Genomic DNA, 14,842 nt, shown 5'->3' on the forward strand with positions numbered 1-14,842 from the left:
ATATCAGTATTTGTTGGGCTAAATGCGTGGAAATGATTATTCTAACATTTCCCAACCTCAGATGCCCACGCGTCTAATAACCAGCTTTCACATAAACTTAAAAGAAAAAAAAAAAAAAAGTCTTCATTTCGGATAAAAAGCTTTGTTTTAATTTATTCTATTAATTTAATATATATTATTAGAATATGGAATTCTCATATGTTTTTTTAATAATATTAACAAAGCATATATCTAATAATCACTTGCTTTAAGAATACATATCTAATATATTTTAAAATTTTAATTAGGTTTCTTTTTTTTTTTAATCCAATTTGAAGAAAAAAATTGTTCTTTTATTTTTATACGTACCAAACAATTAAAGGAACATGAATTCGATGAAATTTTTACTCCTATATTCGTAAACTATTAGTTTTATTTTTTATTTTTTTATTTTTCACAGCCTTCACAATTTAGTAAAAATTTTAATGGATTTTGTTTATATGTTTTAACTAGAATAAGTGAAATCACAATTGCATATTAATCTTTCTAGGGTGCGTTTGTGATTGTAGTTTTATAGACAAAAAAATGCGATTTTAAACAAAATCTCAAAAAATAAATTGTTTGGGATTGTGGTTTTTAAAAAATTGCGATTTGAACACGCAGAAAATATGTTGTGTGTGTGTTTTTTTTTTTTTTTTTTAAAAAAAAAACGTATAATTTTAAAGGCTAAACTGCAATTTTAAATGTCAAATTGCAATTTTGCCAAACGCTTAGCTGCATTTTTAAAAATCACGTTTTAAATCACACATTTTAAAATTATTATTTTAAAATTGCACTTTTTGAAAGCGTAAACTCAAACAAACCCGTAGATTTATTTAAAATTTAGTTTGATCCATAATCCGTCAAATCCTCTAATAGGTTATTATAACAGAATAACCATAAAACAAGTGAAACCATATTTGTTTTGTTTTTTTTGGTTTTTCTATTCAATAGGGAAATGAGAAATTACAAAAAGAAAACAAACAAAGGATAGACAGTCCTGAAACAACTAGAATTACATTTATCAATACCAAACAAGAATTGGTCAAATAAATTATCCGGTCGGTAAAGATAACAAGATTGATCATACATAACTGCTAAGATAATGTTCCTGAAAAAGAACTATAATGTTTGTTTGTTATGGTGATTTTGCGGGTTTTTTTATATTTTATTTTATTTTTAAAAAAGTAATATGATGTGGCATAAAAATAAAAATAAATTTTTTTTCTAAGAATATTGTGTATTTAAATTATTTATTAATTTTTAGGCACATGTTGTATGATTGAAGTTTACAGGGGTTCATTTCCCCTGCCTAACCGGTTGCCAAACGCCACCAAAAAGTGGCGAGATGTGGAATTATTGCGTAGGGCAGGTGTTCGTCAAAATGCCCCAACGATTGCTTGAATTCGTGGCTCTGATCCCCAATTCGCTACCTTTATGGCGCCTGTCCCTTTCTCCACAAGTCACCCCTCCTCCCCATACCGGCCCCACCTTATCCTCTCTCTCTCCTCAAGTGTGGGCATGCAATAAGATACCCATTATTTATTTTTGTTGTTACAATATTTATTTTTTAGGAGTCTGTGTTAACGAAATTATAAAAATTCATATCAAACTCCGTAAAATTCTATATTTGTATATTTTTCTTCCCCGAGTACCGCTAAGTGCTCGTCTTTTATCTCACTCACATACTATTAGATTAATGTGATAATGTTGATTTGACACGATCACACTAATCAAGTAAAATGAAGAAAAAAAAAATTAATTATTTTTTCATAACATGTGTTACAAAAAGACACTAATGTGACAGTCGTGTATAAGACATACCTTGTTGATTACTAAATAACTAATTTTTTGCATAACCTCCTTAAAAAATTTAACAACATGAAATATAAATTAATATAAGACATGGAAAAGATTTTTTTCATGTTTAATATGAAAATTACTTGTACAAGTGGTCTTGTTTAGGTTGGCATTAATTGACTAATACTTATTTTCATTTAATCAATTAAATTACTACCACACGTAATTAATTTATTATATATCTCCAATAATCTCTTATTATAAGATAATATTGAAAATGGGAATAAAGGGGGGTCTCGGTGCTATAGCATGCTGGCATGGCCCCCCTTTCTGTTTTAAGGGTTGAGACAAAGGACAGCAGCCACCACTATCTTCCCAAATTAGGAAACTAAACCCCCTTCATCATCTTTGGCCGCCTTCTCTGTGTTCCTTCCCGGGCTTTCTCTGGAAATCTCTAGCCAATACTCATGGAAGGCTCAGTGAATGAACGCCTTGATTTCGGGAAGATGGGTTACGGGTACGTTGCTTCTCATTTCCTCTTCTAGCTTGATTGATTCATTGGCTTGTTTTTTTTTTTTTTCTCAAGAATTTACGCAAGGTCTTGGGGTTTTTGACAATTTTCCTTGACGGGTTTTTGTTAGGTGCAAGCATTATAGAAGGAGATGCAAGATTCGAGCTCCCTGCTGCAACGAGATCTATCCATGTCGCCATTGTCACAACGAGGCCACGGTATAGCATTTACTATATATACACACATACATACATACATACATAAATCTGGGACTTTTCTTCTTGTTTAATCTTAATACTTTGGCTTTTGTGCCTTCTCTTAATCTGGGTGTTTGTTAATTTTTATGTATTTGATATACCAGAGCATGATGAACAACTTCTGTGATCGGCATGAACTCGTTCGTTACGATGTTAAACAAGTACAACATCCTGCTTCATCTGTTTGTTTGATTTTTTTTTTTTTTTCCTTTAACGATGTTATGAATTTTATACGTTGTTGTGAATCGCTTGTAATGTGGTTTCAGGTTGTTTGTTCAGTATGTGACACAGAGCAGCCGGTATGTGTGTTTCTTTGTAATTTTAAGTGAAGCTTTCTGGTTTTTATTTGTTTGCAATATCCTAATTGGTTTCATTCATATTTCTCTTCCTGTTCTAGCTTGCTCAAGTTTGTACAAACTGCGGCGTCCGTATGGGGGAATATTTTTGTGAAGTTTGCAAATTCTATGATGACGATGTAATCACCTATCTTAGATTGAAAATGTTCTCTGTTTTAATGTTTTTGATTTGCAAATTTTATCTTCCATATGAACTAGGATGAGATTTGGCACTCTGATTTGTGATATTTGTTTGTTATATCACTTGCGTTCATTTTATTGATGCAAACTTTTCCTTTTAACTAATCTCAGAGTGACAAAAAGCAGTTTCATTGCGCTGATTGTGGGATCTGCAGGTTAGTAAGCAAAGTATGATTAATGTCTTTTGTTTCTTTATCTGGTGTGTTATCATTGAATTGATGATATAAATGATGTTCTGCTCTGAATTTTATTGTTTCTACCAGAGTTGGTGGTCGTGAGAACTTCTTTCATTGCAACAAGTGTGGTATGCATTTCCTCCCCTGTAACTAGAAACTTGTCATTTTGATTGGTTTTGTTTATTCAGCAGTTAGTAGTTGTACAAAAGTAGCACATGACATTTTCTTCTTTTGTTGTTTATTAATTTTTCAACATCTGTTTTGTTAAACTGGAGTTACCATTTTTGTGTTTTGTTTTACACGTTCATTTTTGTTTGTGAGGATGATTTATCAGTTTTACTTTAATTTCCATTGAATGTTGATAATACTTGTTTTGTTTCCTAGGTTGATAGTATTGCTGAGTGTATTTTGGTATATCGTCTCAAATATTTTTTCTCCAGTTTCCAATTCTTTGCATGATGCAACCTAGAGTAAAATAATAAAATATAGAGAGTAGTGGTTTTTTTATTTTTTTATTTTTTTTAAGTTATAGGTGAAAAGGATGTTGCTGATTGATGAAATGGGCGTCCATAACCATGTTCTTCGATTTCGCAGAATCTATTAGGCATCTTATCATCTACCTGGTCTTGCTTGAAAGAAACATAGTTGTCCTGATTGCCTTGCAATAGGAAAAGCCTTCCAATTATATGCTTTTGAAGTTCTTTTGCAGATGGTTCTTCTGGAATATTATACAGAAGAACTAAAAATTTTACAATTCATCTTCTTTTCAAAAGTCCAAATTTACGTTTCATCTTAAGGGTTGTGAATATGTAAAAAAACCTCAAAAAAGAAAAAAAGGAAAAAGGAAAAAAAGGGTAAAGATGTCAACAGAATGAATGTCTATAACATAAATGGGTTCTTTTGGAGGTCCATATGCATCCCGGAAGCATATATGCTTTTCCATTTTTACTAAACGTAAGTGTAAAAATTGTGTACATTTATTTTTATGTCCTCTCATGTAAGGGCTTTTTGCAAATGGAAGTTTCTATTTTTCAGTTGGCACATCTTTTGTGGTCTCATAACTCAGTGCTTGCCTGTTGGATGGGTCATGCCAGCCATAAAATCGTCTTCAATGTGTATTTTTCGATGTATTCCTTTGTCCGGTTCAAAAATGCAGTGCTTGTTCAGTTTTTTTCCAAATGATTGAGGTTGACTACATGAGTCCTTTTTGCCTGCAAATTTAATTATGCTACATGAATTTGTTTTGTGCATAAATAAATATGTTTATTTTTTCCCCTTCAGTATTAATTATGAATTATGCTACATGAGTCCTTTCAGAGGTCCATATGGTACATGAATTTCTTTTGAAGTATGTAGAAAATTTTCTTCACTATTAATGTTTGCAAGAACACAGGGTCTTGCTATTCAGTTGGTCTGCGTGATAACCATTTGTGTGTGGAGAACTCCATGCGGAACCACTGTCCAATATGCTATGAGGTGTGCTTTGTGTGTGCTTTATTTGTGTATTTAAGTAGAATTGTTTGTGATGTTCTAACATGTTACGGTAATTTTGTAGTATCTTTTTGACTCACTTAAAGACACAATTGTAATGAAATGTGGACACACAATGCATTGCGAATGTTATGAAGAGATGATAAAGCGTGACAAGTGAGCAACCTGACTTCTAGTTGCCTTAGTTGTATGTTTTTTGCAAGGCAAAGCATTCTGTTTGATTCCTTAATTTTGTTGCATCACACAGATACTGCTGTCCCATATGCTCGAAGTCAATAATTGACATGTCTCGAACCTGGAAGAGAATAGATGAGGAGGTAGACTTATTCAACTTGAGCTATCTTATAGATGGTTGTATTTGATCTGCATATTTTTACAAAGATTTAGTAATGTGCTGGTTATGCTTACCTACAGTAATTATCCTACATAATCTAAAATTTCACAATAGTTTGTTAATATTGTTTTTTTATTTTTGTCAGATAGCAGTTACCGTCATGCCTGAGGATTACCGGAACAAGAAGGTGCTTACTTTTCATCCTTGTTCACATCTAATAGCTATTTACCCTTGTTGCCCATTGTTTTATGGATGTAAAATATGCTCAAGCAGAGACCTAAGCGCTTCACTAGATAGATCATAATATCTTTATTTAATGGATGATATGTTTCTATGATTTGAGTATTATTAATAATATTTTTGCATTCATCAAGCATATATGATTTTGCACACACAAACACTACGCTTTCTGAAAAAATATGGAAAGAAATGTAAAAGGTGGAAGAAAGTTTTAATAACTAAGAAAGCCACCACATTTTTTTATTTTATGGACGAGTAAAAGATCTACAACCGCAGAACTATACAAAAGAAGAAAGTTACAGAAACCAAATTAAAGACCAACATAATAACACTATTTATGCAGAGTAATGCTACAAGTTACTCTTGTGTCCTTGTGTCACTCCCAAAATGATGTGACTTCTAAAATTATCATTGACCTTGTGATTGATCATTATTGGATTTTGATCAAATAGTGATTTTAAAAGTCACCTCATTCTTAGAGTGACACAAGAGAGACTTATAAATTACTCATTTATGCAGTAATCCATTTCATAGCCTTGGAGAAAGCCAACCCTTGGTATCCGGATATGCCTTTTCTAGAGTTAAAACTTTGAAAACTTAGTATGGAGAGGGCCCGCCATGTGTTTTTCCAATATTTGGATTTTGATCCACCAGAATATCCCTGTACATTATTCTTACTGAACTCTTTCCATTTGTGAGCAAAATTTGCTGGAAGACATTAAGAAGCAAGAGTGTTTTTTTTTTGCAGGTGTGGATACTGTGTAATGATTGCAATGATACTACTGAAGTTTACTTCCACATAATTGGGCAGAAATGCAGCCATTGCAAGTCATATAATACCCGCACAATTGCCCCTCCAGTTCTTCCTCAATGATTTAGAGTATTGTTACAGGTAGGCGCATTGCAAGCTTGCACCCTACTCTTCATATTTTACAGAAGGGGATATTCAATTGTTTGTTCAATCATATTGAACTATTATCTTTCTTATTGTATCATTATATTATGATTCAAGTGAATGCACAATTCATATGTGTGCCTCAGAAACTCTTCTCAGATTATTCTTCCTTCTGTTTATGGACTTAAAACCTGCAAATTTAGCCTTTTTGGTTGACGTAAACATTGTATATACAGTAATTTGATTGAAACATCGTTTCCCAATTACAGACTATCAACAACCGTGTCAACTAGTGATGCGATATCTGACGAGGAGCTGTCTGGTTTTGGCATCGAGTGTAATATGATAACCTTTGTTGTTGTCAATGTGGTAAACTATGGAACCTTTTACATGGCTTACAAGCAGTAGTCGCTGTCCCACATTGTGTGTGAGGTACAGTGATGATCTATTGATATCTCACTTTTTGTATCTTATTTTTTTGGAATAATTGTTGGATATAAATGTGGTTTTTAGCATTACTCTTATATATCTTTAAGTTTATGGGCCACATTTATAAAATGAATGAACGTATTTGGGTTTGTTTGGCACCAAAATACCTCTTTGCTCTCTTCCGTTGCGTTGGTTATTGTCACAAAGTGTTAAAATGTAAGAGAAATGCTACATGTATTTTCAAGTGCTTATTTTCAAGTGTTTACCTTTTGATGTGGCTGCGAAAATTTCCGTAGAATTTTGAATGAGATGGTAATTTTTACGGCCACATCAAATGAGTAGACACTTGAAAATACTTGTAGCATTTCTCGAAACGTAATACTACTGCAGCTTGCTAGTTGTTGAGATTTGAGAACAATCAATATGTATTACAATAACCCGGTCAATTAGTCATAGGCTGATAGGCTAAGGACAGGATTGCTAAAAATTTAATCTAAATTAAATCTATCATTCGTCAATTTTTTCTGTTTTTTATTTTATAAAAATAACCACAAAAGTTTTTAGAGTTTTGTCCATGTGACAATTAAAGTCCTAAATTTCTAAATGTAACAACTAAATGTCCGAGTTTTGGGCTAGTGACAAATAAGTCATTTTGTCATATTTTCCATTCAGGTTTTAATAGAAGATTTGCCAATTGTTATTTTCTTCATGTCCAACCAATAAAAATGATCCACGTGCATCAATATCTACATTAGTACCCAAAATATTTATTAAAGGACAGAAATTTTCTCTAACCCATTTAAACTAGTGCCAAGTGTTTATAAACATTTAAAACGTTAGTCTAAGTTAGTAAATTGATATTAATGACTTTAAGAATTTAATGTGTGTTTTAAATGTTTATAGACACTTGATTGATGTGGTCTTTTTAAAGCAAAAATATATAAATAATAAAATACTACTCGCAATAGTACGAATCCTCGTAGAATAGGGCTATATTGAGGGTGTCGAATCTCTAAGACTGCGTGGGAATTGTTATCAAGTTTTTCAAAATTAAATATAACTAAATTAAAAGATGATTGTTGTTTTTGGATTTATAAAGTAAATGCATAAAATAAAACAAAAGTAGATTGTCATGAGAGAGAATATGGGGTTGATTTCACTACTAATCGCATAACAATGATCAATCATAAATTAATAAAGAAAATTCGAACTATGCATGATATAGGGCTTGTCTCACTCGAGTAATCAAGAAAATACCCTAATTAAGACATAAGTATAATCCGTCTTTGGTTGGCACGAACTGTTTGCCTAACCTCTAGATGCAGTACGGTTCGTCTTTCCTAGGTATGAACTATCAAATATCTTAATCAGTTACACACAATCAATTGATAAACATAACTCATCTTAAGTTAGTACGAATTGTCTACCTAAATTACACTAAACTAGGGTGTAGACAAATTCGTCTTCCTTAGGCATGGCCTATCAAATTCTATTGATCATATACCAGTTAAAATCGTTGTATAACAATTATTCATATAATTACAGAAAATATAAATGATTGAGTTCAATCAATATAAAAAGCTTTCTAACATAAGAGAATAATTTTATAATGATTAAATATAAACATTAAGATCAATTCTTATAGTTATACAACCATCATGTATATAGAAAATCCCAAATTAAAATACAATTAAACCATTGTTACTTGGAAATGGATGCATCAACACCCTATTACGAATTTAGCCATTCATGGTGGTGCTAGAATGACCTCCACTCATGTTATTCTTTTCTTCAACTCTTCAAGCCTCCAAAAAGATAATTTATGTCTAAAACTAAGCACACCTCTCTTCAAGGCTTAGAGGCCTATTTATATGGTGTAAAACAAACCCTATAAGCCCTAGGAATTCTAGAAAAATCATACTTCAATCTCCTAGTCAAATTAGGAAGCAATCTAAGTACAAATCGAAATAGGATTCGTCCAGATTTGTGTTCTTATATTGCGAAACGATTTTGGCATAGCAAACGTCCGAATTGGGAAAATCCTATTTCACAATGATTTGTTTCATTTTGAGCTGCTTTCCAATGCCACTAGTTTCACCTTCATTCAATATTTGAGCTGAAAGTTATGGCCAAAATACTGAGACACGTGCAGAATCTAAAATTTAATTTAATCTGATTTTAACTCAAATTAGAGAAATTTCGATTTAATCATTTCTTTTATTTGTTTAAACTTAACCACATCATATATGTCATCTATTATGATTGATTAAGCTTAACCACATCTTCTAGGTATTCTCAAAGTGTGCTTTAAGTCCAAAATCAATGGAATTAATTGCATCTTTCCTTAGGAACTTGAAAACACAAAAACAACACAAAATCAAATAAATAACAATGCAAAAGAATTAACATAGGCGAGTTAAGAGGCTTGAATGTGCAATATTCAGTGCTTATTACACCCACAAACTTACATATTGATAGTCCCTTAGCAATACAAATAGAAAATAAACTGGAAAACAACAAGATAAATCATTCTTTTGAGGGATGTACGATTGCATTTAGCATATGTAATAAGCATTTTAAACCCCTAGGCATCCCTAGAAGACGAGTGAAGTCTCGTGAGGGTTTAACATGAATGATACCTACAAACATTGTCATCATTATGTTATCCACAATAATGAAGTATTACAAAATAATGATTCTCATTCATTAGCAACCTTAAAGAAATAAACTCCATCTTCAAAATTCTAGGAAATTCAAAATCAAGTTACTAATAAATAGCAGTGGAGATAACACAAGTTCCAATCGGTGTAATAATGAACTAACACATAATTATGAGGCTTCAAAAATAATTTCAACATGAATGGTTCAATGCTCAAAATTCATTAGACTCCCAATTGGATAAGATAACCAAGGCTATATATATATATATATATATATATACACTGTGTAATGCTTAGCTCCCTTAAGCTTTCTAATTGACTCATGTATCGAGCGTTAAGCCAATGACTCCCAAATCAAATGGCTTTAGGGCATTAGGTGTAAAGACACCCTTAAGGGCTTACTAAGTCAAGTAAAAAAGGCTACGAAGTTAATCTAGCCATGTTATCAACCAAATCGAATTTCCAAACTTTTGACGCGAACACTCAATGCTTAATGATGCAAGATGTCTGATTACTCAGTGAAAAGCTCAAAGTGATCAATATTATTTATTTATTTATTTTTATCATGCCAAGGTTATTCATCCAACAAGTCACCCAACTATATTTAAGACATTGACAACAAACACAATTGATTTCAAATTTCATACCTCGCATACTATATGTTAGTGTGCTTGTGATAATCAAATTGAAACAAGTACTATCTCATGTTGCCAAAGAAAGTAACAAGACTCCAATTTTCTAGTCAAGTGATCATGTGTTCATAACTTTAAGCACACTAATGAAATTCAAATCAAAATCAAAGCTCAACCACATGCTTAAGAATAACATAAATAATGGACAATGTTTTGTTTTTCTATTCCCCCAAACTTGAATCACACATTGTCTCCAATGTGTATATAGAATTGAAAAACAAGAGCAAGAGGATAGGAATACCTGAATGAGTAGATGTGGGGCACATCATACCCCCAAACTTGTATGCAAAAATACATGTCCTAAAAAAAAAGTGATACTCCAACCAAATACCAGTCAAGTGTAACACATTGTTGTACAAATATAATCAAATAATGAAAATGAAACAATAGTGGAGAAGATAAAACCTGGAAGGAGATCATGTACCTTGGCCTGATGGATGACTCGAGTGCAGAGGGCTTGCGCTTGGACCAATGAAGCTGACTCATTTAGTCAAAATATATGGGATCCGCCAAGCCAACAAAATCCTCATCCTTGATGCGTTCTGTGCTCTTTAACCCTTAAGTTCAAATTTAAAGCACCAATATTTTCTTCTCTTGGACCAAAGAGAAAATTTTTTACCCATAGATAGGTAATTCTGAATGTACGAATATCAAGGTAGATCCCTCTGAGTATTCTCAAACAATTTATCATCCAAAAGGGAGTCATGAACTGGAGTAAAATGAGAAGAATACTCAGGGAATTTTTCTACCTCGATGGTCTCTCTTTGCTCTTCTAGACTACTCTCCTGGCCTCTTGGTAAGTCATAAGCAATAATAGCCGGGAGAGTGTTATCTATCCCTGAAGGTTTCAGATTACATAGAATAGGGGTTCAGGGCTCATATGGCGTCTTGGGAATATGAGTTGATGGTGAAGAAGTCTCAGTGCTCACTTCCTTGCCTTTTTTCCGATGTAAATCCTGTGGGGCCTCAATTTGATCATCATTCCCCTTTTCCACGTGATTTTTCGATCACTTTTCCAATCCTCCGTGTGGTGATAGCTTGCTCATGATAAGAAGGACTCTTATCCACCATGTAGTGTCTATCAGGATTGGCCACCGGTTGACTTTGAAGCTCTTCTTCTTCTCTATTGAGAATATTGATGATTTGTTTAATGTGAGCTTCTATCTTGGCGTCTATCTCGGCGAAGAAGTGAGGGGTATAGTGCACCAGTTCCTATTGAGACTTCATAATCTGATTAGTCTCCTCAACTTTGCTTATAAGATTCAACATTTTATCTTTAAAGTCAGAATCCAACAGAAGAGATGACTCCTCTTGGTATTGTTGTTGTGGAGGTCAGTAAATGGGAGATGGCTTCTCTTGGTATTGTTGTTGTGAAGGCCAGTAGATGGGAGATGGGTCCTCTTCGTGAGCGTGCAGCAGTTGATCATAGGCCTCTAATTTGCTAATAGCCTTCAACACCTTATCTTGAAAGTCAGCATGTGACCGAGGAGGTGGTGCAGCTTGATACTGCTGTTGTGGAGCTGATTGATATTGAAGGAAATCATAGGAGTGATCATTGAACTGCGTATATGATTGATGGTGCATTTCATGAAATTGTGAAGCATAATTCCAGGAGCTTGAGCTTGCCACGAGAGATTCAACTGATTGCTCCATGCTGGGTCATAGGAATCAGACAACGGTCATTCCTCGGTCTAGAGAATGGTGTGTTCATATGCTCATAAGAATAATTAAAAAATTGTCCAGCAATAGAACAATCTCTAACATGATGATAAGGATTATAGCAATATGTACATGGTCTATGGGGTATTGGAATGCTTCCCCACATGAACTAAACTAACAAAAAGAAAATAAAATAAAACAACAAAAACAAAAACAAAATAAAATAAAATAAAAACTCACAAACAGCCTGCAGGTGTGCTGGAAATTTGGAGCTGGAACCAGGCACTACGCCGTAGGTGCGCGGGGCTAATGTGCTCATGCGCAGTGTGCTTGTAGGGTGCGTAAGTGCGCTTGATCGCACATGAGAGTGCACTCGAGCGCACTGCCGATGATAGGCTCGAGCACAAGATGGTTGGGCTAGAGCGCATGGGTGCTAAAACTCCTGCGCAGCTACGGACTTAAGAGTAGAAAAAAAAAAAAAAAACAAACAAACAAACAAAAAAAAAAAAAAAAGAAAAAAAAAAACTAAACCAAAACAAGATTATAAAACAAAACAAAACAAAATAAAATAAAATAATTAAGCTAGATGTAATCTTTAAAACTTAACAATGCAACCGTTAAGCTTTCCTCAGCAGTGGCGTCAAAAATTGATGCGGTCTTTTTAAAGCAAAAATATATCAATAATAAAATACCACTCGCAATAGTACGAATCCTCGTAGGATAGGGTTATATTGAGGGTGTTGAACCTCAAGGATTGCATGGAAATTGTTATCAAGTTTTTCAAAATTAAATATAACTTAATTAAAAGATGATTGTCGTTTTTGAATTTATAAAGTAAATGCATAAAATAAAGCAAAAGTAGATTGTGATGAGAGAGAGAGAGAATAGGGGGTTGATTTCACCACTAGCTGCCTAACAATGATCAATCACAAATTAATAAGGGAAATTCAAATTATGCATGATATAGGGCTTGCCTCACTCGAGTAATCAAGAAAATACCATAATTAAGAAATAAATATAATCCATCTTCGGTTGGCACGGACCGTTTGCCTAACCTCTAGATGCGGTATGATCCATCTTCCTTAGGTATGGACTATCAAATATCTTAATCAGTTACACACAATCAATGGATAAGTATAATTCATCTTAGGTTAGTACGAATTGTCTACTTAAATTACACTAAACTAGGGTGTAGACAAATTCGCCTTCCATAGGCATGACCTATCAAATCCTATTGATCATATGCCAGTTAAAACCGTTGTATAACAATCATTCATATAATCACAGAAAATATAAAGGATTGAGTTCAATCAATATAAAAAGCTTTCTAACACAAGAGAAGAATTTCATAATGATTGAATATAAACATTAAGATCAATTCTCACAATTATACAATCATCATGCATATAGAAAATCCCAAATTAAAATACAATTAAACCATTGTTACTTGGAAAGGAATACATCAAAGAAGAAATTCGTGAGCCTAACTCATCTCATAAAAGCGGTTCAATAAGAGAGGGTTACTCATTCCTTATAAACATGCCCAAGATCTTGTTCACAGGTAATGTAGGATCATTCCTCAACACCCTCCCTCATTTGCAGGTCTGTATTTTTCCTGGTCCTTGTCATGGAGTAAGTAGTGTGGGCCCCCATTTGTCCTATGGTAGGCTTTGATACCATGAAGAAATTTGTGGGCCTAACTCATCTCATAAAACCGGTTCAGTAAGAGAGGGTTGCCCATTCCTTATAAACATGCCCATGATCTTGTCCACAGGCAATGTAGGATTATTTTTCAAGTCAAGGTTTGATCCCATGACCTTTGGCTCTGATACCATGTTAAATTACTAGCTGTCTTAAAAGCTTAAGCTTTTGGGATGAATGGTAGTTTAACATGGTATCAGAGTCAAAGGTCCTGAGATCGAACCTTGACTCCGTTAATTCACCCCCCAATTTCAATTAAATATTTCACGTGTTGGGCCTCACATATTAAAAGGAAATTTGAGCCCACACGTGAGGGGGAGTGTTAAAGTAATGGTTAAGTGATTAAATTCACCTCTTCCTATCAAGTTAACCTTTTAAGATAACTAATAATTTAACAATCAACACCCTATTATGAATTTAGCCACTCATGGTGGTGCTAGAATGGCCTTCTACCATGTTGTTCTTCTCTTCAATTCTTCAAGCCTCCAAGAAGATAATTTATGTCTAAAACTAAGCACACCTCTCTTCAAGGCTTAAAGGCCTATTTGTAGGATATTAAAAAAAAAAAAAAAAAACCTAGAAGCCCTACAAATCCCAAAAAAATCGTACTTCAATCTCATAGTCAAATTGAGAAGCAACCCAAGTACAAATCGGAATAGGATTCGTCCAGATTTGCGTTCTTATATTGTGGAACAATTTTAGAATAGCAAACATCCGAATTAGAAAAATTATATTTCACATTGATTTCTATCATTTTGAGTTAGCTTTCCAATGCCGCTAGTTTCACCTCAATCAAATATTTGAGCTAAAAGTTATGGCCAAAATACTGAGACATGTGCAGAATCTGAAATTTAATCCCATCCGATTTTAACTCAAATTAGAGAAATTTCGATTTAATCATTTCCTTTATTTGTTTAAACTTAACCACATCATATAGGTCATCTATTATGATTGGTTAAGCTTAACCACATCTTCTAGGTCTTCTCAAAGTGTGCTTTAAACCCAAAATCAATGGAATTAATTTCATCTTTCCTTAGGAACCTAAAAACACAAAAACAACACAAAATTAAATAAATAACAATGCTAAGAAATTAACATATATGAGTTAAGGGGCTTGAATGTGCAACATTCTGCGCTTATCACTCCTCAAGTTTGAACATATCTGGCATAAAGCCCTAGTCTTGGAGGGGCACCTGTGGATCTTCGAAGATAATCTCTTTTCGGTGGAAGATTTGACGGACTGACATCCCCCACCCAAATGGACTTCTCTTGTGCCACCTTTTGGGAGCGAATGCATAACTTGCCATTAGCGTGCATGGGTAGGGACATGGGTTACAAACTGGGGTCCTCTGTGAGAGAGGTTGAAGAGGTAAATACCAATGAAGATGGAAAAGGCTAATTTTTATGCCTATTTATGTAATTAATTAGTTCTTAATTATGTAC

At 33.6% G+C, this 14,842-nt stretch overlaps 1 protein-coding gene across 1 annotated transcript; it reads left to right on the forward strand.

The window, feature by feature from the left end:
• The first annotated feature begins 2,125 nt into the window (after positions 1-2,125).
• On the forward strand, positions 2,126-6,776 carry LOC132166057 (E3 ubiquitin-protein ligase MIEL1). The gene is made up of 13 exons (XM_059576812.1): positions 2,126-2,335; positions 2,460-2,547; positions 2,691-2,747; positions 2,853-2,885; positions 2,984-3,061; positions 3,234-3,277; positions 3,386-3,426; positions 4,692-4,774; positions 4,854-4,945; positions 5,037-5,106; positions 5,269-5,310; positions 6,112-6,255; positions 6,528-6,776. The coding sequence occupies exons 1-12, from the start codon at positions 2,286-2,288 to the stop codon at positions 6,235-6,237; spliced, it is 804 nt and encodes a 267-aa protein (XP_059432795.1). The 5' UTR covers positions 2,126-2,285; the 3' UTR covers positions 6,238-6,255; positions 6,528-6,776.
• Positions 6,777-14,842: the final 8,066 nt, after the last annotated feature.

The sequence above is a fragment of the Corylus avellana genome, chromosome ca1 (genome assembly GCF_901000735.1).
Source record: "Corylus avellana chromosome ca1, CavTom2PMs-1.0".
In the NCBI taxonomy this organism is placed as follows: domain Eukaryota; kingdom Viridiplantae; phylum Streptophyta; class Magnoliopsida; order Fagales; family Betulaceae; genus Corylus; species Corylus avellana.